The sequence below is a fragment of the Aulonocara sp. 'chitande type north' Nkhata Bay genome, linkage group LG10 (genome assembly GCF_057382095.1).
Source record: "Aulonocara sp. 'chitande type north' Nkhata Bay isolate Kocher_YH1m ecotype deep benthic linkage group LG10, A_spYH_male_GT1.1, whole genome shotgun sequence".
NCBI classification, from domain to species: Eukaryota; Metazoa; Chordata; class Actinopteri; order Cichliformes; family Cichlidae; genus Aulonocara; species Aulonocara sp. 'chitande type north' Nkhata Bay.
The window spans coordinates 23,498,752-23,522,589 of record NC_141353.1 but is presented as its reverse complement, the minus strand read 5'-3'; the positions used below and the strand labels follow the sequence as shown (position 1 = coordinate 23,522,589).

Sequence of the window (23,838 nt, the reverse complement as noted above, 5' to 3'; positions counted from 1 at the left end):
TGATTTAAGGCTGGACTTTGAGTAGGACTCTGCAAAATATTCTTTTGTTTTTTCTTTTATTGATTTTTATGTGTGTGGGGGATTTTTTTGAGTCATTCAGAGGTGGACTGGCTGATGCGTTTCAGATCACATCAGCCAGTCTTGAAGATCGTCCCATGGAGGCCATTTTTGTCCAGTTCTTATTGTTGAATCATGAACTCTGACCTTAAATGAGGAAAGTGAGGTCTGCAGTTCTTTAGATGTTGTTCTGAGTCCTTTCCAGACTGATAGATATCAGTGATTTTGTTTATCATCTGTTCTTGAGTTTATTTTGATGGTGGCATGATGTTTGCTTTTATAGATCTTTCAGACTTTACTTTGTCAAACAGGTTCAAATGAAGTGTTTTCTTGATTCAACAGGTCTGGCACTAATCAGGCCTGGGTTTGGCTAGTGAAATTGATCTGAACTTTCCAGAAAATATGGTTAATCGCTGCTAAATCATGATTTCATAAATTTAATTTTTAATTTTTAATTATAAAATTAAAAAAATTTGTATTTACTTGTGTTATCTTTGCCTAATATTAAACGTAAAAACTCCAAAACACGTACAAAAGACAACAGAAGTGCTCCAGGATGCTAGGCGCAGTGTTGAGCTTTTGTTACCTAGTTGCTACACAAGCCAGCAAGTACCAACGACCGGATTTGGTGTGTGGTAGTAACAGGTAAATGAACACTTTTTTTTTTAAATTATTTGAATATATATGAGTGCTTGTGTATAAATACACAAACAATACACATATGCTTTCAATTGTGTAATTTAAGTGATCTAGGTAGCTCTGTTTTGGAAGTTCAGTTAACTCTAGAAATGTGTTTTGGAGTTTGTACGTGCTTTGTCTCAAGGGGTCACCGCATATATTTATATATAAACATATATAAATAAAACCACTTTTTTTTACATTAGTAATTCCTTTTGTGCATAATTTTATATTATTGTTAATAATAAATTAATTAAAGCAACAAAACAACCTGAAGAGTCGGTTTGGAGACGAAAGAGCTGGAAGAGCCGGTTCTTTCGGCTCGACTTAGTGTGTCGAGCCGAAAGAGCCGGTTCTCTAAAAAGAGTCACGACCGAAAGGTGGCAGTACAGGGTTTGTTGTGGCCAATGACGTCAATCAGTTGACGTACAAGAACTTCGTCAAGTAAGTGAGAACGTAGCGGAAACTGATTAATTACATAATAAAATAATTGCAATCTAGCATTAAAATAGAACATGTTTCTTAATTGAAAATACGCGAACGAATACAAAGTTGTAAAACTGCAATGACAACATATTTTTAATTACTATTAAAAACCCAAAGTATTGCGAATTAGGCATCACAATGGATTTTATTTTGAAATGCTAACAGGAAACCTTTTGTATTTTGTCGGTCGCTAGTTTAACTTCACAGCATACAGGCACAGCCGAACGAGGAGTCTTTCCATTGTGGCGAGGACAGAGTTTACCGTTTGTACTGTTATATAATTTCTTACTCGTTGGGTGTCTTGCTGGCATACCTTTCTGTCGTTGATTGATAGCCGTTGAAGCGGGAATGGCCGAATCGAGCCCCAGATATCAGCAGGTAAGAGAAGGCTTAAAGTCAAGCTAAAAGACGTTAAAGCTTCAGTCGTAGGTACCGTCGTCTAAATGCTGTTAGCATCGAACTGTTAACTTCGAAGATAAAGTCGCCCAGGCGTGTCGCTTCGTGTTTGAAAACAAGACAACAATTTCCCGTCGAATAAAGATGGATGTCGTCGATGGATTTAAGCCGATTAAATTGTGGGGGTTCTTATTTTAATCGTATAAAGGGTTAGGTGTGTTAACGGGAAGCTAACGCGCTAACGAGACGCTAAAGGTTTTAATTACGCGTTACGTGAATTTTGAACCGGGTTTTTCTTTTGTTCTGTGATAATATGTGGGCGTCTTTTTCATATTGAATTACAGTCTACCGCGAAAGCTTGCCAGCTACTGAGTATTGTTTGGTAAATAAGGTCAACCGTTGAACAATATCTCGATCACCTTTTGAAAAATATGAGAGCATTTAAACTGTGGCTATCACCTGAGCAGCACCAATGGGTGTGTTTACTGTTGTTATTAGAGCACACAGGCCGTATTAGATGCATGTTCATGTTGGTGTTTGATATAATAACTAATGATCAGGTGCATAGAGGCTAATTTGAGTCTATGAATTTCTCACTATGGGGGAAAAATACTCAAGATCTATTGACAGTAAAGGGAACTATATTTATAGTCATATTTATATAGATAGATACTTTAAGCATCTCAAAAAAGGAAATTACTGTGTTACAGCTGCCAGTGTAAAGAATAAAAATATAAATATTATAATCTACAGTAAAAAGAAAACTGTCAAAAGTACCATAGGCCTGTAGTGAAGTTAAAGAAAACAAAAATAAGACTGGGATTGCGCCAAAGAGAATTTTAGCAAATGTGCACATGACAATAAATTAACAGTTACACTTTAATGTCTAAGCTACATAATGTATGATTAATACTCCTGCAGTCCTAGTGTTCCTGGAAACTGAGTTATGGCAATTGAACAATCAGTCTTAGTTTTAAACTCTTATTTTGGGGAAATAGGAGCAAATAAAGTCTCACTGTTTCTAAGTCATAACTGTGTTGGTCTGGTTTCACAGACTTACCTGCTAACAGTTTCCTTGCTAATAACAAAAAAAAAAGGAGAAATAAGAAACACATCACTCAACATCTTTTTTTTTTCTTTCTTTTTCCCAGTTCTGTTTTTCTGATGATTATATCAATGCTGAGTTTTAAGTTCCTTTTAAGTAGGTCAGGATGTCCAGTGTTGTGCCACAACTTTCAAACATGCAGGCTTCTTCCCTGGCTCAGAATAGGACACTGGGGGAATGCCTGTGCACTTGACTGGTCTTCAGTTTTATATCCAAACCTTTGTTATGGGACTTAACAGAAATCTGTCTTTTCTTGTAACTGGGACAAATATGGAAGTTAAAAAAAATCTGTATGGGGGCCAGTGTGTTTAAAAGTTCATTTGGGCTGAATTTCTCAATAATATCAAAAGTCTGCTTAATACTTAATATTGTCAAATCTTAAACAATGAAGAAGTGACATCTGTATAGTTTCTTATGACATGTTTAGATTTTATTTAATTTAGTTGACTAGTTGTGGGATTTTTTTATTAATATGCAATATTTAATCTGCTGTTAAAAAGCTATTTGACTTGAAGGGCAGAACTGATCAGTCCTAGGACTTGTCTGTGCATCTTGACAGCAGACTTCACACCTTTAGTTGTCTTAAACTGTCTTGTTTCACTTCTTTAGAAAGGTTTCAACATTAAAACTAGCAGGCTTTTTCCTGGCTCATAATCTGCCTTAGGCGAGCGTGAAGTTATTTTTGGCCACTTGATAGGCAAATATGCATATGGAGGGTTTACGCATATATGCCTCACAGCTTTAACTGTGAACTTAATTTATCTTCCTCTCACAGCTTACCAATGAGGAGGACTCAGAAGAGAGCCCACAGGTAGCGGCTGATGCTCCTCCGCCGTACAGCAGCGTCACAGCGGACAATTCTGGTAAAAATGATGTTTCCTTGGAGCTGAGGTCATCTGTAGTGGTGGCATTTTGGTCCACACAGGAGTGCCTGAGTAAAAGTCATGTATTAATAACTGCAGTGTACATTTTGTTGGAAAAGTAGTGAGCTAAATGCAACATGTAGCTGAGAAAGAATTGATGTGTTATTGGGCAAACTGTGTGGATATATTAGAATCCTCCAGAAGACACATGGGAAAAAATACAGGAAATTTCCTCTTTCACTGTTTCCATTTAGCCACCACTTGCAGACTAACCCCCTTAAAGGTTTATGTGAATGTTTGAGAACACGTGTTCAGTGTTAGCTTTAGTTTTGTCTTTGTCAACAAAAGGATTGGACCTGTTTAGAATTAAATAATACTTTTTTTTTTCAGTTTTGTGTGTGCGTGTGTTTGAAACTGTGCTTTATTTCTTCGCTAGCGTTCTTTGACTGCAAGGAAGATGGGATTTTCCCCAAGCCTCCGTCATACAATGTAGCAACTACGCTGCCTTCCTATGATGAAGCAGAAAGAACCAAGGCTGAGACTAATGTTCCCCTGGTACCCGGAAGAGTGAGTGTCTCACTTTTTTTTTTTTCTGCCTGCGGTCACATTCAGTACATACGCTCTCTCACACATATACACTCGTACACTGATGCTTGTGCTTGAACACTTCCTGTGTTGTCTGCAAGGCACGAAGTCTTATCGCTCAGCTGTGGAATTTTTTTTTAGTCTTCTTCATGTATGCGACTGTATCTTTTCTGCTCGTCTTTGTTACCGGATTGAACAAATGCAGATTCAAAAATGAAGAAAAACATTTCTTCTTGTTCATATCAAAGGACATTTGCTGATATCTTTGCACTCAGTGCCCTCAGCTAGCCGCAGTGTAGTGCTCACAGCCTTTTCTGATCTCCTCTTTGTGCACTTGGTTGTTCGTATTGTTTACTCAAAACCAGAGTAAATATAGGTGCAGCCTTTCTACTGTGTGACAAGCTTAGGACAGTCTGTAATGATGCAAAGTTTGGATTATATTTTTGTACCAGTAACTAACGTGTGACATAGCTAGAGCTAGCCACATAAATCGATGTTTCTGGTTGGTGTTTGTACTGCTGTTATATCAGTCCCAGTGCCTTACATCACTTTTTACTTAGTGATGGAGATGTGTAGTAGCAGTGTAAACTTTAAAAATGTTAGGAAGACAGACTAAAAGATGTGATAATATACTCACTGGCCACTTTATTAGGTGCACTTTTTTTTTTTTTTTTTTTTTTTTACTACTGGCTTGGGCCCCCGTTGGCCTCCAGGACTGTCTTAGTAATTTGTGGCATAGATTTAACAAGCTCATGGAATCATTCATCAGAGTCTTCGGTCCTTATTTGGTCCATATAGATTTGTCAGCTCAACATCCACAAGACGAATCTCTTGCTTGTTTCACCACATTCAAAAGGTTCTCTATTGGATTGTGATCTGGTGATTCTGGAGGTCCTTTGAGTACAGTGAACTCATCATGATGTTCAATAAACTTGATGATTCGGGGTTTATGACACAGCACATTATTCAGCTAGAAGCAGCTGTCAGGTTTTAAAGGGATGGAAGTGCAGTATATACAGGGATTGAAATGGTCAACAACAGTACTTTGTGGCATTTAAACAAACTGTTGATACAAGGCAGGATGGATTTGTTCTTTCATGCCTTTTACACCAAATTCTGACCCTACCGTCTGAATACTGCAGGAGAGAGCAAGACTCATCAGACCAGGCAGCCAGTCTTCTGTTGTGTAATTTTGGTGAGCCTGTGTTAACTCTAGCCTTGGTTTCCTGTTCTTATCTGACAGCAGTGACACACTATGTGATCTTCTGCTACTGCAGCCCATCTGCTTCAAGGTTCAATATCTTGCTCTCCTGCATCTGTAATGAGTGGTTACAGTAACACAGTAACTGTGGAGTCACTCTTGCCTTACTATGAGCTCGAAGCAGTCTGGTCATTCTCAGGTTAGCATTTTCTGAAATACTTAAATTATCCCTGACACCAACAGTCATGCAGAGTCACTTAAATCACCTTTCTTTATCATTCTGGTGCTGATGTTTGCACGGCAGCAGGTTGTCTTTGACCATGTCTACATGCCTCAATGCATAAAGTTGCTGTGATCGGCTAATATTTAAATGAATAAGGAATTGAACAGATGCACCTAATAAAGTGGCTAAGAGGATCTTATCGTTAACATTATGTATGGGGTGTCTTATATAGTTTTAAAAAAAGGGGAGATCACTCTTCATCCTCCACAGTACGGCAATAAAGGGAGTTTTAAAAAGATTCAGTAGTTTAAACAGTCAGGTGCTGGTTTATTACAAGGAATTCATATCACACCTCTCTCTCTCTCTCACACACACACGCGCACACACACACACACGCGGAAACTAAGAGCATGTTTTTAGCCGTGAAATGGTGGCTCATGTATGACCTCTAGTGGTCACTGTGATGCACTGCATCTTACTGGTTAAAATGGTTTTAAACCATTAAAATCTTAATGGTTTAAAATGGAGCACTGTAACAAAAAATAATTTCCCCCAGGGATCAATAAAGTATTCTGATTCTGATTCTGATTACTGCATGTGGGGCTGCCCTGTTTGATTGCTGCTGTTGTGTTTCTCTGCCACACATTGCCTTGCGCTCAGCAGCAGCCTCAGCACAGGGACTGCCTGGAGACTTTTGACGATGTAATTCGCAGTTCACTGGAGGTAACTCGAAGAAGAGTGTACGATGAGAAGGAGTGCGTTTGGTCCTGGTTGTGTAGTTAGAGTGTGTTTGTATTAAAACCCTCAACCCCAGACCTTCCTGTGTGTTTGTGTATGTAGACTTTAGAGTGTTAGCTGAAAGTTATGCAAGACCTAGTTCTGCTGGTGGCCTGCATTGAATCGGACACATGCCAGACTTTTAGGTAAAGTCACGGTGATAGTAATTAAGTCGGCTTGCTGTCTTGTGAAAGTTTCCATTAGTGTGTTGGTTGTTCATGTTTTGTTCATTCTGTTTGTTAGGATGACTTGGTTTCTACCAAGAGATGCTCACCCAGGCTCAATCACAATTGGCTTTGTCTACATTCTAACTGTAGAAATTAAAATATAGCAGTGTGATGTGTTTGAATTTAAATTGTCAAAATTTGAAATGATTAAATGAAAGCCCGGGAAGCTCTGCTGCTGTTGTGTGTTGCTGTGATGACATTTTCTCGCTGATTAAACGCCTCACTGTTTTTGTGCTCTTCTGTTACTCACTCCATCACAGGATGAAGACTTTGTTACCAGAGATGACTTTGAAGATGCAGATCAGCTGAGAATAGGAAACGACGGCATCTTCATGCTCACTTTCTTCAGTTAGTTTCCCAATCGTAAACATGTTCTGTATTCATCAGCTCCTCTCTTCCTTGGATTTGTGCAGAGATGACTGACTTTTTCCACCTTCTCTCTCGCCCTTTCAGTGGCATTCCTGTTCAACTGGATTGGTTTCTTCCTGTCTTTCTGTCTGACCACCTCTGCTGCCGGACGCTACGGGGCCATCTCAGGCTTTGGCCTGTCCCTCGTCAAATGGATCCTCATAGTCAGAGTACGAGACGCAGACATTACGCAGCACACATACAAACACATAAATTGTGGTTTGGTGTACGCACAAGCAAATCAAAAGCCCCAAACACCACTGTGGTATTTTAATGCCGTCTCTGTAGTGGCTGGCTTGTTGGCACCAAACTGTTTCCTCAAAGATCCGTTTGAGAACTGTGCTGCTTCCTTAATTCGCTTTTAAAATGAAGGACTCATTTGAGTGAAAGCTGGGCCAAATTTATTCTAACCCGTGTTTGTGTTGTTTCATTGGGTTTTTAGTTCTCCGCATACTTCTCAAATTATTTCGATGGACAGTACTGGCTGTGGTGGGTGTTCCTGGTGTTGGGTAAGTAGTGAACCTCTGAATTTAAATGAATTGCACGCTTTGTCTTGAACAGGATAGTTACCATTACCTATAAAAGGTGGAAGTTTAGATATCAAATTCAATAAATAACACTTTATCTATATTTACCAATTTATTTTCAGTAAAGAAATAGGTAAATTGCATAGGCATGTTAGAGTCAAAGAATTTACATTTAAGTCTCTTTCACCCCTCTGTAAATAAACACAAACACTGTTAGCAGGCAAGACAAACAACACAAAAAGAAAATGTGTTTTTAAGGATAAGGTTTTCTTTTTATCAGACTCCCTTGATACCATAGAAAACAATAACAACAGTGAAATTAAAGATGGGAGTAAAACTGGAAGGTCTGGGGTGTTTCAGAGTGTAAGGGAAAAAAATAACATTTGATAAAACTACCTCTTAAAAAAATTACAGAAATGAAATGACAAGTACGTAACTTCACAAGTTGTTCACAGGATGAGAGAGAGGGAAACTATGAATATGAATCATGTGATATCTTTCATTGTAAAGCAAATATAGAAGCAGGTTGGCACAAAAATGTAAAAGTTTTTTATTTTTCCTTAATTTTTATTATTCTGATGTTTTATTTATTACTCTGATATGTATACATCACTTCCCCCCACCAAAAGTTGGGGGCCATTTAAAAAATATAAATAAATGGAAATTTTGAATTTGATGGCAGCTGGATCATCTTTGTCCTCTTTAGTCCAGAATACATTTCCTAAAGGAATTTCAAATTTCATTTCCTCTGACCGCAGAGCAGTTTTCCACTTTTCCTCAGTCCATTATAAATGAGCTTTGGCTGGATGAAGATATTTGTGGATCACATTCACATGTGGCTCCTTCTTTGCATGATAGATCCTTATCCTTCATTTATGGACGGCTCTGAACTGTTTTCACAGACGGCGATTTCTCGTGATTGTTTATGAGTCTATGTAGTGATTTCGCTCATTCCTGTTTTTAATCCAGAGCAGCACGATCTCATACATCCAGTTGTGATTTTCAACCTCGTCCCTTACACACAGAGATTTCTCTGCAAATCTTTTGATGATATTATGTACCGTTCTGCCCATCTTTACAAGTGAGGAACTCTGCCTCGCTCAAATGCTGTTTAAATATGCAATCATTTTTAATTAATTAGTTTTTATAAAAGGCTGATGGTATATTGTTGTTTGTAAATGTGAAAAGTTCATAACAAGGCGCGCTAGGAGGCTGAGGGGTGTCAATGGCGGCTGCCAATATTTTACTGGTCCGTCAACAGCTAGCCTAATTAGCTGTAAAATCTTCCACCTGTTGTTTCTTTTTTGTACCACTTACTTTTCCAGCCTTTTGTTATCTTCGTCCCAAATTACTGGAGACAATAAATCCCAAATTAGCCACTATTTCTCCTGAACCAATAAAATCTCTGTTTAAATGTTTTCTTTATTCTCTTGGGAATAAAATGTAGGTTTATGAGATTTGCAAATCATCCCGAGCTTCATTGGAATTGGTTTGCTATCACTTCAATTCACTTATTTATATAGCACCAAACCGCAACAGTCACTAAAGGCAATTTATGTTGTAAGATAAAGATCCTACAGTAATACAAAGAAAACCCCTTTGTCTTTGTTTTACTAGTAAGAGCAGCCGCACCTAGGGGCAGTGAAAGTCGTCACATGGAGATGTAGCATTGTTGTTTATTGGACTAGTCTCATGCCTATTTCTTCCCCTCTTCAGGCCTCTTGCTCTTCCTCCGAGGATTCATCAACTATGCCAGAATCCGCAAGATGGCGGACACTTTCGCCACCCTGCCCCGCACCCGGGTCCTCTTCATCTACTAAACCCCTTCATTCTTTTGTTTCTTGTTTCTACAGTGAGACACACTGTTAAGCGTTATTCAATCAGATAGGGAGAAAATATGTGTTTTTCCTCCCTCGGCCTAACATGATTTGGACAATACCACGTCTGTTGTTCCCTCTTGGTGTAAATCTTTGACTGCTGAGAAATCTGTAAAACCCTTCAGCTGTTAGTGGTGAACTGTCAAGTGCTATTTTACAATTATGAAGTGTGTAGTAAATGTATAAATGATGCCTTATTTAAAATTTTACCATCTATTGGTATCTGCAGCATGCTTGGGTCCCTCTTTAACCACCAGGGGGCAGTCTTGCTTTTTGTTCTTCTCTTTTTGGTGGGGGAGTGGGGCACAATTGACTTCTAATGAAGTCATTTGTATAGATAAAGGTGTTTCTCATCCCAGGGGTCAATGGATAATTCTGGGGTTATGGGTTGATTTGTGTAATGTAAAATAATATATTTCAAGTACCAATTTAATGCTTTTAACCTTTTTGACCAATGCGTTTTGCTCTTTGTCAAATGGTACACAGTTCAGGTAATATAGGGCTGTAAAGGGACAATTATTAGCTTTCTGTGGGTTCGAGGCTGAAAATATGGAAGAATATTTGTGTATATCCATAGAAGATCAGGTGCCAGGCTTACTTCAGAGCATTTTTCCTCATGTATTTATAAACACTCCATGTCCTCACTATAATTAGGAATGTTGTTTCCCCATTTGCTTTATACGTATATCGGCCTGATCACCCCTATATGCAGGGATGACCAAACTTGAGGGATCACTGCTTCGCTTAAGGACATGTTGCTAGTCTGACACTGGATTTAGATGTGCAATTGGACACTTCGGTTCAAATAAATGACGCCAATGCCCTGTCTTAGTCACTGGCACCCAGTTGGTGTCCAGAGAGAGAGAGAAAATGTATTGCCAGATGTGATTTTCAAATTCTACTCTTAGGAGTGAGAAATATATTCATTAACGAGAGTTTTTCTTTGATGTAACAATGAAATAAACTTTTTTTTTTTTCATTAATGTGGAAGTGATTTTTATTTATTCTTTGGTTCACTGCTGCACTTTGTTTTCACTGTATTGAGCCAGCTACTTAAAAATTTTAGGACATTTTGTGTTTTCAGTGTGGAATTAGAGAAGTCTTTTTACAAGACAGTGCAGTTCTGTGAAAAACTACACACACGCTTAAAGCTTCCGTAGGAGTTAAGAGGGAAAGTAGCAGCCAGGCGTTGGTAATAAAATGCACTTGATTACGTGATCATCAGCAAGTCTGAGCACCAATGTAGAAAGCAGAAGTTTGAACTATTTTGCTTGTCTGGTGCATTCAGTGTGCACATCCAGCAAATGCTGGATGTGCATTAGGGTCAAACTATGCAATGCTTGTATAATTACATTTTTTTTTAAATATAAAAACTAATCACAACAACAGTCAGTTCAAGGTGCTTTATACTGTAAGTTAAAGTAATACAGAGAGGGCTTGATCAAACAACCTCCTTTAAGCAAACACTTGGCGACAGTGGGAAGGAAAAACTCCAGTTAATACGTTCTGCACACCTGAATCAATGACACGTGGCCAGGAGGAAAGAAATATTACAAAAGAAAATGTACATGTATATAGATTATGACCTTACACTGTTTCGCCATTATTTTTAATGAAATATGTTTCAGTCCAAGCTACCTTTGTTAGATACAGTAAAACAATGTTCACACAATCACACACAGTAATATATACTACCACTCACAAAGGCAGAATGCAATCCACCAATTAGGAAATAGTGACTAGACACAAACTGGACTCAAAAACAACAGTAGTTTTTGTGATTGATTCTCTAAAAGCCAGAAGAAAAGCAGACACCCATTTGTAACATTTATCAGTAACATCCAGATCCAAGGAAAATGTCCATTTAACATTCTAAAAACATCATCGAAAAATTAGTTATTACTATTGCGAAATGCTTTCTTTCATCCAGTCGATCATGTGCAATACTATAAGAATGCAAACGACATCAAAATCTATTAGTCTTGTACAATAATCCCTACAAAATAGGATCATATGAGAAACTGCAACATTACATTCAGAAGTTCATTTAATCCTGTGGGTGACAAACTTTGTCACTAGAGTAAACATCTAGAAAGCCTTTCTTTTCTTCAATAATAAATCATGGTCTCCTCTAGGTGGTGCTGAACCGTGTTTAATACCACAAAGTCAAAGGATGCTATATCATATTTCATATAATTAAAGTGCTACTGAATAGTCGCTATCAAGCCGGTGAATTGCACTTTTATGTTCAATTTTCGAATGGTTTTACCTATATGTGCTGCACATGTGATCACACTCCTTATTGGAAACTGTTTACCTGTGTGTGGATGACAGAAATACATTGTTTTACTAGTACTGTGACACTGGGTGCACACTGGTAATTTAGTTAGAGATGAAAAAGTTCATTACAGTACAATTAAGAAAACATCCAAACAAGCACAGTCTGTTTGGAACGGCTGGCAGTGAAAGCCTCTTCTCTCAAAAAATGGCAGCACAGCTTAGGTGCAAAGTTGTATCAGAGTGAACCACAAAACATCTGGAACAATGTGCTTTGGACTGATAAGACCAACGTGTAGACATTTGATCATGAATGCCACATTTTGTGAAAGCCAAACACAGCATGTCAGCATGGTGGAGGAGCGGTGATGATTTTGGCTTGTTTTGGAGCAACATGGCCTGGTCATCTTGCAGTCACTGAGTCCACCATGAACTCCTTTGTATACCAAAGTTTTCTAGTCAAATGTAAGGCCATCTGTCTGTCAGCTAAATCATGCAACAGGACAAATGTCCAAAGCACAGTAACAAATCTACAACAGAAGGACTGAAAAAGAAAAAATCAAGGCGTTGCAATAGCCCAGTCAAAGTCAAGACCTTAACCTTAAGAGAGAACCTCAATGAACTGAACCAACGCCGCAAATAACACTGACAGACAATGTGAGAAACTGATAAAGTCAGACAGAAAACAGTTATTTCAAGTTGTTGCTGCTAAAAGTGGTTCTACAAGCTGCTGAGTCATGGGTGGAATTAGTTTTCACAGAACTGTACAGTGTCTTTTTTTACACGAGTCTGTGCTGTTATTGGATACAAATATTGAAACTAAATTACATTGGATACTTTTTTTTAATCCAGTCATTATTGTGGAGTTCACACCTTTTTATCCAGCCACATAGAGAGGAAAACCGTGCTTGCCACAAAGTTTAGTTACTGACACGAGGTGTACTTTTAGCTGTGCTAAATTTAGCATACGAGACATGTGTGCACAAGAAACAAGATGATTTACTGGCGGTGGCTAATTATACATGTCAGCAGTGTTTTCCCTTGCAACTGAACAGGAAGTGAAGGTCACCCCACCTGGAAGACTTGTCACATCAACTGAAACAGACGTTGGCTTTTACTGGAAACCGTAAATGTCGCACAGTGTCACATTATCTCTCAGGCCGCCCCCCAACCCGACCCCACCCAACGGCTGGATATTGACTGGCCTCCAGTGGGTCTCAGCTGACTCAACACTGGCTCCATTCAGATCCTTTTCACAGCTCTCAAAAGGAAAATATCACTTTATCTTCTTTTATTTTTTATTTTACAGCATGCAAATAATATATGCCACCAGGAGTAGAACATGGAAGTTTAGTTAACGGCCTTCGGGGGGCGCTTTGCCTCATGCCATTTTTGAGGAGTAATTGTTAAACAATTTCAGATTTAATGACACCAAGTTTTGAATTTGACACAAGTGTACCACCTACTGCTAAATGGTGTCGACATTTTTCAGCAAACGTTTATCTTCCCTCTGAAATCTGATTTACCCTGCTGTTTACCTCTGTCTTGACGCACCACTGGTTCTTTTTGGAAATCTTATTTCCTGAAGTCATTTTTTTTCTTTTGCAGTGTACACATTGTTAAATAGAAACAGCTGGCGCTCTGAAAATACAGACGTTCTGTGGCTCTGTGCTGAAAATGAGAACTTTAAACTGTATCAGCTTTACAAAGCATAGTACTTAAGTAATTCAAGATATTGTGTTTCTTTCTAAGGAGGAAAAAAGGAAGGGGGGAGGGGTGGACAAAAGGGCAAAGGTCATAAACCAGACCTTCAGCACTGGTCCGCTGAATCCCCACGTCACCAAATGACCTTGGATAAACAAACTTCCCTTTGCCAGGTGCAGATAGTTTAACTGTTGACAGTGTTTTAGCTGCAAATCCCCAAAAGCACACAAACAGCAAAACTTCCCTATCGTCCACATTGTGACTCAGTCTACTCAAAACACTCTGTAATGTCATTCCTCCTCTGCTCCAGCAGGGTCACCCAGTGCAGGTGTTCTTGTTATCCAGATGTCATTCATAAAATAACTCTATTGTGCCAAAACCTGTCTGTGTCTTGTCAGCTGCCGTCGATTTACAGAGACGGAAGTATTTCTTGGAGTAATGGATGGGAATTATGTGTGCTAGCCAAGTGGCTGTGCTGCTTGCATGTTTTAGCTATCAAAAGATAAGAGGAGTCTTTATGATTTACAGAGAGTGTGTGGGAGTGAGCCATTTTTCCAAAAGGACATGCTTTACTTATCTGGTTTCTGTAAGGTTGATTTTTTTCTAATTTAAAAAAAAAAAAGTTTTCATTTACATGATGAGGAGCTTGAACAAATCAATTTACACTAACTGGACACTTTACTAGTAGTAGGTAGAACCGTGTTTTTCTTTCTAAATGGCCTTAATTCTTCATCCTATAGATTCAACAAGGTGCCGGAAGCAATCCTCAGAGATTTTGGTCAACACTGGTTGCAAAGATTGGTCATTCTACCCTCACCTGTGGCATCAACAAACCATGTTTGTTTTGGGACCTGGTGCTTATAGGATACTTTCTCTTTTTTGGACTCTGTGAATCCTTCAGTTGTCTTGACCAGGTCTACATGATCTACAAGTGCACTGAGCTCCAGTCATGTGATTGGCCGATTAGGCGTTTGCATTAAAAAGCAGTTGAACAGGCGTACTTAAAAAAGTGGCTGGTGAGTGTATAACACCTTGGACAAAGCCAGCCCAATGCTTCCTACAGTTTTCCTTTATTATACCAAAATAAAGTTGCAGACATTAAAGTTTTAGGTTTTTTGTACTCTCATTCTGCCTTTGGGCCCTAGAGCAGGGCACTTTCAACCACTCTACTAAAACTGCAACAGCTGTTGCCAAAGTGCAAATCTATTACTACCACATAAAGGTAAAATAATAAATTCCCCCACTAAAATCGGAAACACCAGTTTAAATGATACAATCAATGAATAATGAGAACATTTGTGTTACTGTCAAAAACATGGGAGGAAATTGTACCCCTGGGTCATATGGAATTGCTTTTCCACACAAATTGGATAAATTAATTAACCGACTGATTCATTACATTGCCGCAAATGCAAATTCATTTGCAGTGTGGGCACAGAATGAAAAAAACAAAACAAAATAGCAAACAAATAAAACCAAAACTGATAAATCACACACAGTCCACAGCAAAACAGCATGACACAATGCAGTGGTAAACAGTAGGCAGATTTAACTTAGTGCAGACAAAAATACAAACGCTGATGTGCACTTAGAGGTTGGAAGGCCAACGAAAAGCTCACTGATAGGCCCAACAGCTTTACACTACCTGGACAAATATGCTCTCTTCTGTTAACTGGAATGGGTAAATTTGATATATTATCTTTAGCAGACGAGACACCAGGAGAAAACACGATTAAGATAAGTTGATGGCTCCTGCATTGATTTGATCACAACAAACTGACACGCTGCTACAAACTTTTAACATCCTCATTTATTTAAAGCCACAATATTCTGCCAGAGATTCCCCATCACCTTAGACAAACTGCACTCAGCCGGAGCCTCCTGCTGTCAGTCTGAGTTTCAGATGGGAGGTTCCCAGGATGTGGGGAGGATGTGGGTTGCATCCAAATGATATGTCCTTCTTCTTCCTCTTCTTCGTCTTCCTCATGTCTGTGTGTGTGTGTGAGAGAGAGAGAGCGACTGGGCCATGGGGGGAGGAGTGTTATCATTGAAGTGTGAGTCATCCTGACCCTCCCCTCCTCTCCCTGCACTTTATGTGGCGTGTGTGTGTGTGAGGGAGGTGCATTTATGTTAAACGGGGATGCTTTGAATGCATCAAAGGAGGCTATGATAGTGTGTATGATTTATTATTCCGTCCATGTGTATCATGGCGGATGGCGTGAGCATCCCTGCGTGATGTGAGCGTGCAAGGTTGATAAAGCTGAGGTGAGTCATCCACAGGCCAGCATCGCTTGTTACCATGGGTCACGCACAGCAGGTACCCCACCTCTCCATGTGTTTTTTTTTTTTTAATCACCTCTCTTCCTTATCCTCTTCCTCCTCCATCTCCTCCTCTTCTTTTTCCTCTCTGACTCACAGATGACTCCCCACCACCGCCACCGATGACATCATCACCCCCTCCCAAACACTTTGTTGTGGTGAATCATACTGTACGTCGAGATTTTCGCCGCTCGGCTCCTCAGCCAGCCAGCAGGATAGACCCAAATGTTACCCGTTCATTCATAAAATCCTCCTAAAGTCGCTGAAGCGTTCGTCTCTTGACGGCTGACTCCTCATGTTTGTTGCTTGAGTGACGTCATCCATTTTAACATTTATACTGTAATGGAATAAAATGACCCTCTGATTATGTTCGGGGAAATATGCTCTGCTTCGGACGCCCATGCGAACGCGCTTGAAATGCCACTCCCCCCCCTCAAGTAATCATCAGCTTGTTTGAAAGCTTGTTCAGTTTTGGAGAAATGTCTCTCTGGGTTAAAAGTACACATTAAGATTAAGAGTAGTCTCTTAACTGAGAATTCTTTATCATTTAAGTTATCTTAGGTGGGAGCCAGAATATGTTGCCTCTTTTCCACATTGATATGAGTACAGTGGTAAAATGAAGCTCATGTTTCAACACTACCTAGGCATTTTTCATGGCTGCTGTGACTGTGACTCTTATATATTGATTGGTTATACGTTTTACAGGAAATGCACCATTGTTCTCCTGTCACTCAATCAGTAATGAATACAATGTGCCTGTATATAAAAAAGGCCAGTACACTAAAAAAGTGCTGTCTATGTGTCTAACCCACCCAATCTCAGCCATTTGTCCATAAAAGTATCATATTCAGATTTCTTTCAGTTGTTAACAATAATGTATTGTCATCACATCTCCTCCTCTGGTGGAATAACCGACCCTGGTTTCTTCCACAGACTGCTGACAGCTTACGTTCTCCAGATGTTTCTAAATTTTCCGTCACAAAGGGCGAACTCGCTGTGTTGTCTGCGTTGTGTCGTGCCTGTGAATGCCGTGGGTTAATAACACGCGGCCAAATCAGACCCGCAGAGACGAAGCGATTCAGTGACGTCAGAGACGAGAGCGTGAAGTCACCTGACTTCTTTGTCTTCAAACTACTGTATGTATCTGCTCCGCCTGTCGTCTCAAACTACATATGGATGCTCGACAAGGCGGTAGATTGCTACATCTATCCTTAAGATGTGAGGTGCCATATAGTTTCTGTTATATTTTATTCCCATTTTTTAAATTGTAGTTGCTGAACTGGAGAATGTGCTTAACACAGCATCTAATTTCTCTCCTCAGCCACAATTTTACGCTGCAAGTCAATTTTTTTCCTTCACAATGGGACACCTCAAACACACTTTCTGACAACAGCCTAATTACTGTAACAAATCACTGCTCTTGGCAGTCTCACTCATATTTGACAGCACATGCTGTAACCATGGCAACAGTAAATCTTCCACAACATGCTCTAAAAAGTAATTGTGAAACGAGCTCACATCTGAGCTAAAAACAGTCATTACATCTGGCAAGACTTTTTTTTTTCTTGCCTGCTCTCTGTGGCGATGAATTTCAAATAGATGCCCTGAATCACGTGATATGAATCTATACTATTCAATTAAAAAAAAAAAATCTGCTACTGTTACAGTGTTTTAATGAAATGTATGTCATCGTACTGCATGACAGTTTGTGTGTCCTGGCGTCGTAAGTCCACCTGCCGTCTCTTCCTCGGCTTGCAGGGCTTTTTGTGAATGGAGGCTTGCTGTGCTCTGACGGTAGGATGGATGAATGGGAGGGAGCGGCGGACGAATGAATGAGAGCGATGGAGGGATGTGTGTGGCGAGATAGGGAGAGGTGGAGGCTACGTCATATTACGTTTCCGCAGTGCATCAAGGGAACTAGTCTGTCTGTGACTCATACTGTCAGGATGGGGGGGAAGGGGGTTGGGGATGGCGAGGGAGAGAGAGAGAGCGAGAGAGCGAGAGAGAGAAGGGCAGAGGGAGGAGGAGACAGAGATGAAGAGGATGAGGAAAAGAGAGCAGGAAAGGAGGGGTCTGGTCTTTTTTTGTCCTACCTTTAGTTTTTTTCTTTTCCACTGCTCCATCCCCCATCAGTGATGTAATACAGGTGACCTATTCATCGCTGGGAGGAAGCCTTCCTCGCCTCTCCTCCTCTATCCCCGCTCTCATTTTCTCTCTCTCTCTTTCTCTCCTCCCTCACTCCTTGCTCAGCTGACTGACTGAATGCATGAATGAACAGGTCTCTCTCTCGCTCTCCTTTTAACGAGGTGGGGGGAGGGGTGACACAGGAAGCTGTGAGGCAGACCAGAGCAGGAGAAGAGGAAAGAAAGAGTGATAAGGAAGAGAGGGAGGAGAGAGAGTTCCCATGGCATCTGATACATATCGACTGCTGATCTCATCCTTTACGTGCGAAGCCGTCACTATTGTCTGTCTAGCCGTACCCTATGTGCGTAAGACACAAATGGATGCAGCTCAATTCACTGAGAAATACATGTATGTTTTCTGAGAACTCTGTCTGACTTGGAAACTTCTTATATCTGCCGGCTTTTCTAAAGTGCACCAGTGAATCAGAATTTGTACACACAGCAATGCATCACACAATTTAAAGTGTATGTAGCAGTTCTAGATAAAGATTAGAAACAATGCTACCTCTATAAATGTGAAACTCTTAGGTGACTTCTTGACCTTTGAGGTCGCTGGGATTAGAGCTTGTCCAAGATTTTAAGTAGATGCACCTATGGTATCAGTTTCAAAATCCTACGTCACCTCATTCTTGAGTTATGCATTCACAAGATTATTGAAAACTTGACCTCTGACCTCGAGGCCGAGGCCACTGAGATCGTCGTCCAAGGTTTTTTGTACATGCACCTATGGTATTATTTTGAAAATCCTACAATGCCTCATTCTCGAGTTATCATATTCACAAACTTGGGTGTCCACAGTACCCCATCGCCCTTTCACAGCTGAAGGCTAAAAACCTGTATTTGTTATCGAACTTTACACTGTGACAACTTCCACATGTCACCTAGCCCTATCAAGAGGAAAAAGTTAAAAAAAAAAAAAGTGATAACTTACCACATGGTAATCTGCTGACAGTTCAGATGTGAGGAACACAGTGAGCTAAATCACCAGAATCAGATTACTTTAATAGTAAATCCACTGCTACCATAAACAGATCCCAAAAAATCAGTTTAATGTTGGATAAAAGTAGCTGCACCAAATTTTCCCAGATGAAACAGTTTATCTAATAAAATACTTACTTTTAATGGACTTGAAGCTCAAACTGCTGGAGACCCGACTGCCTGGGTCCATGGATGTTTGTCGTGGACGCGTACGTGTAAAGTGTAAAACCAGCTGTAGCCTCTGGGGGCAACATTGTAAACAGCAGGTCTTTGTCTTCTGTAATTTCCTACAAATGCAGACAAACAGAAAAATCTTATAAGAAGCTAAATCAGCTACACACAAATGCTAAAAATTTTGAGACTACATTTCAGTAAAATACAGTCTGTTCCCTTGCACATGACTAAAGCCTTCCTCCAAAAGAAGGGATTATAAATCCATACCTGCTTACTTTGCCATATAGGCTACATATGTAGGAGTTTGTACGCATGTATGTGTGCCTGTGTGTGTGCACATGCTCATTGCCAGCCATCAGACCCTGGCTGTCTCAGCCTCCACCTTGTATGAGTCAGAGCTGCAGTACAGTGTGGGAGAGGCGGGGATTGGATATCCTGCTGGTGGCTCGTCCACACACTTGCACACACACAGACACACACTTTTGTATTATTATTCATGTGAGTACCGCCAACAATACATTCCCAAACCTTCAGAAGTGAGGACCAGCAAAATATCCACTTTGAGTGTCAAAAACGCCAGCAGTTCCTCATAAAGTGAAACGTTCAAGAACAACACAACACATGAAAAACTTCCACACGTATGCAGAAAGACATACAGAGAGCAGCAGCGACATATATGTCTGCATTTAACACAGATAAGGAGACATACAGTGCGCACACGTATAGACACATACACAGCATGCTGTCACATCCGGCCCTGCGCTCCACAGTGTGGCCTATAATTAGCTGCCTGCAACGCTGACTGCCTAGAGATGAGATGAGCTAACCAGAGAGAGAAGGAGAGGAAGAAAAGGAGATGAGCTAACCACATGTAGGTAGATGCTGTTTCACTGAGTGAGGAGGAAGAGGAGGAGAGACAAAAAATAAAAAATAAAGGGAATGTAACCAGTTAGAGGTGAAACTTCATAAATTGAGAGCCACCTATGATAGCAGATAGATGGAGCACCCTCAAAGGACATCATCCCAAATCTGTTACAGAACTATGGCTGCACACTCTGAGTGTGGGTGGCCCCAGCAGGGATTAAACGCCAAACCCTAACAATCATTCTCAACTCATTCAGATGTACAAGGCATCCAAATGTGGGATTGAAGATGTGTGCATGGGCGCGCGCGTGTGTGTGTGCATGAGCCTTCCTCGGCACATACTCAGAGACTGGAGCATTTTTATGAATGGGGCTCCAGCAGCCAGTGCGATAAAGTATGTCACAGCACTATAATGAGAGCTGGGATGGTCTCTTAAGTAGCACAATTTCATCTGTATAACAAAGGCAGGCTTGAGACTCGGCTGTGAATGAATGAGTCAGGATCGACGTAACCCGGCTACATGGGCAGGGGTGGGGGTAGGATGGGCCGGGAGGGGGGGTGAAGGAGAGAGGGAGGGGTTTGTGTATGACTCATACTCTCACTTTTCTCATTGTCACTCCACTGCAGTAGGACTGTAGAACTTCTGGACTGCTGTGGGCTCTCCCTCTGCCTCTCAGCTGGATCCACAGCTTCTTCAATACTGCATTTTCACTTTTGTCAATTTGCACATTTTTATAAGAACTGCACATCTCATTCTGCTTTGACACAGGTAACGAAGGCGATCCGTACCTCACAAATGCATTGGCTCTGATGGTGGGTCAGCGTTTCATAAATGCATACTGTGCAGCCAAAACTTGTCACAACCCACTGAACTTTTTCCAGTCGGGAAACTAAACATTAATTTTGGTATGAATTCATGGTTAAATACATTTGTGGTGCATAAGGCTTCAAGAATGAATACATTTGCTCACCTGTGCAAACATAAAACCACGTCTGCAGTGATATATAAATATTTTTCTCAGTGTGAACCACATTCAGCTTTAATAAAGAATGGGAATGAGCTGATGTGGAAAACACAGCATGCTCAAACTGTGTTAATCACATAAGTTTCCCATACCTGAACATGTCGCGGCAGCAGCAAACTGTCCAGGAGATGCTGCTGGTTTTTTTTGTTCAGGTGGTAGGCGTGGCTAGTTTTCAGCCACTGTTTTACCACCAGCAGTTAGTTTCAGTTCAATGATTTGTTGCTAGTAGCAACCACTGCTGGCGCAGTTTGCTGTTTAACTGGCTTTGGCTGTGCCCCAAATCCCCCCTTGTTTACTCACTACATAAAATATACACAAGACTTTACGGAATACCACATACTTTCCAGCAATCTCTGCAGTTTGATGTGGTACGGCTGTTAAAGATAATCTGCCATCTGATGAATGTCCTTCACGAAAACTCACCGTATTCTTTTTAACCCTACGTCTTATCCTATGAATCTAACAGATAACCTTGATTTTTATATCTAAAAAAAAATCATCACCACCACCACCACCACCACCACAAAAAACACGTATCCGGTAATTCTATAGATGTTGTATGCCTCTCTCGTCCAATAACATCCAGCTTGAAAGAAAAGGTTTCCCTGGACTGCTGTTGAGGTGGAAAAAGTCATCCACCTCTTAATCGTGAAATGTTTTTTGCTGTCAGAAAAGGGACACAACATCGTCTTCATAATGACGTTTGGTGGGTTACTCATTGTCATTTTGTGCATCAAGCTCAGCTATTGAGCTGTGCAGTGGTCTCGCTTTAACCAGATTGGTCAAAACTGACATGCTCATGAGTGTGCAGCTGACAAATCTGCAAGAACTGCATGACGCTATCGTGTCAATATGGACCAAAATCTCTGAGAAATGCGGATCTCATTAGTTTGTTTGCAGAACATAAACAGCATGTCATGTAGCCATTCAGTCATAGAGTAATGGAAAAAATAGAAAAGTTAAAAATTTAAACCTTCTTCCTTAAAATCAGCAGGACACAAAGAGATGAGAAACCCAAATGATGACAAGTATGGATAAAGAAGCAGACAGATAAAAGAAATAACCCCTTTGAGATGATTTTGCAGCCAAAAGCTTATTTTATTGTCAGAGGAAGAGCTCCGTGAAAAAAACAGGACATACATTTTTCAAAATAAAACACCTGGAAAGTGATTTAAATTATGCAAGGTTCCTCTAAAGTGATCATATTGCCTGCACAGTAATGGGTAACACCTACATGCAGCCCCAGTTTGATTTAACTCCTTTTAAGAGACCTGTTAGGAACAGCTCAGACCTGTATTTATTTCAAGTGTGCTCATGGCAAAGATGACGCAAACTACGCAAATCTGATCAGTGAACACACATACATACACACGTTTTGCTAACCTGATATTTTAGTCAGCTGCTCAAGGACACAAATCCAGGAACTAAACCTCAACACAGCGATTTACCAATATACGCTTGCTGTTATTTTAAAAATCCCCCAGCTATGCAGAAGATTACATCACACCGGGTCTGTCTTCATAACTTGTGCAATGATTTAGAAACTCCATTTGAAAAGCAACATCTAAATAAAAAACACACTTCTCAGGATGATCTCGTGTCATAAATCATGAGGAAGTAATTCATTCATGATTAGTGCTCCACTTTATAGTTCCCTTGAGCTTTCTATCAGACGGTTTTTATTATTTTACCTCCTGAGAAGTTTTGACAAATTCACTTTCCAGTCCAAGAGACACAACGTGTGAAGATCTTGCTGGGAATGGAGCTGGTGTGACTAAGAGTGAACCAAAACAAAGCACTTAAAGATAATCTTTGTTTTTTATGAGCTCATCTCTGTATTTGTAGACTGTTGTTGAAATAGTCACCAAACCTGACTTATTAACGACTGTGATTTATTACTTAAAACGTCTGTAAGAATACTCAACAGAATTAGCTTTGTGTCCCTGAGTGCGGTATTTATTACTGGGCATGATGCTGTGCCGTTAAAAAACAAAACTAAATAAGTTTCAACATGAAAGCAATTTCAGCTTTAATCCTTTGTATCAGATGGATGGAAAGATTATTCTGCTTTCATTAAATTTTTTTGCATTTAATGATTAAAAGGAAACTACATCAAACATGGTCCAAAAAAAAAATTGAATTTCACATGTCTGATATGGTTTTAAAGATGCATTTCTGTTTTTAATAACATAAACTGACGAGATCTCATTGTGATTGACCCCAAGCAGCAACTTCTCCTGGTGTTTTTACGGCTTTGCACCTGTGTACGTAATTGTACCACAATTTAGCTACTAAAACCAAAAAAATATGTTGTCCCCTGGGGAAAAAAGGTGTACTCCATTAACATTTTGTAGTATTAACAGTAGAGACGAGCATGTTTCACCTACCATTTTGCTTCAGTTTATATGAAAAATAGTAACGTTTATTTCCTTACTTTTCCTAAGTAGGTGCTACTTTTATGAGCTGACAGGTCAGCTGCTGACAGATGTGAAGGGTCACAGGAACAGCAAGTCATTGTGAAGCAATGACCAGAGGAAGCGAGGAAGAGGAGAATAGAGGTAATGAAGGTGTAATTTGCTAACCATTTGTGAGGTGCCTGGTTGCCCCGGGGGTTTCCTCTTCTCCGGAACTTCCCCTCCGCAGGGGTTACAGGTGCTGGAGAGAAGAGGAGGTGGTGAGAAGCGGCTGGTAAAGTGTAAAGGAAGGGGTGATGCAGGAAATGTAAGGGGGAGATGGGAGGAGGGTGAGAAGGACAGATGGATTAATCAGACAAGCAACAAAACAAAGACAGAGGAGATAGATTCTTATTAGATTATTTGGAAGGAAAAAAAGACACAACAGGAAAGTTAAGTGCACTTAAGAGGTTTAATGTAAGCCTCTCTTTTATTTCTTTAAAAAATACCC

The 23,838-nt window shown here is 40.1% G+C and overlaps 1 protein-coding gene across 3 annotated transcripts; it reads left to right on the top strand.

Annotated features, from left to right (window-relative positions):
• Positions 1-1,416: 1,416 nt before the first annotated feature.
• On the top strand, positions 1,417-10,393 carry ndfip1l (Nedd4 family interacting protein 1, like). Of its 3 annotated transcripts, none has more exons than XM_086309189.1 (8): positions 1,417-1,599; positions 3,498-3,585; positions 4,022-4,152; positions 6,258-6,317; positions 6,859-6,946; positions 7,052-7,176; positions 7,449-7,515; positions 9,250-10,393. In XM_086309189.1, the coding sequence occupies exons 1-8, from the start codon at positions 1,570-1,572 to the stop codon at positions 9,351-9,353; spliced, it is 693 nt and encodes a 230-aa protein (XP_086165315.1). In that variant the 5' UTR covers positions 1,417-1,569; the 3' UTR covers positions 9,354-10,393. The 3 variants fall into 3 exon arrangements, with proteins under 3 accessions (XP_086165315.1, XP_086165313.1, XP_086165316.1); XM_086309187.1 differs by having other exon boundaries at positions 6,255-6,317; XM_086309190.1 differs by lacking the exon at positions 6,258-6,317 and having other exon boundaries at positions 1,418-1,599.
• Positions 10,394-23,838: the final 13,445 nt, after the last annotated feature.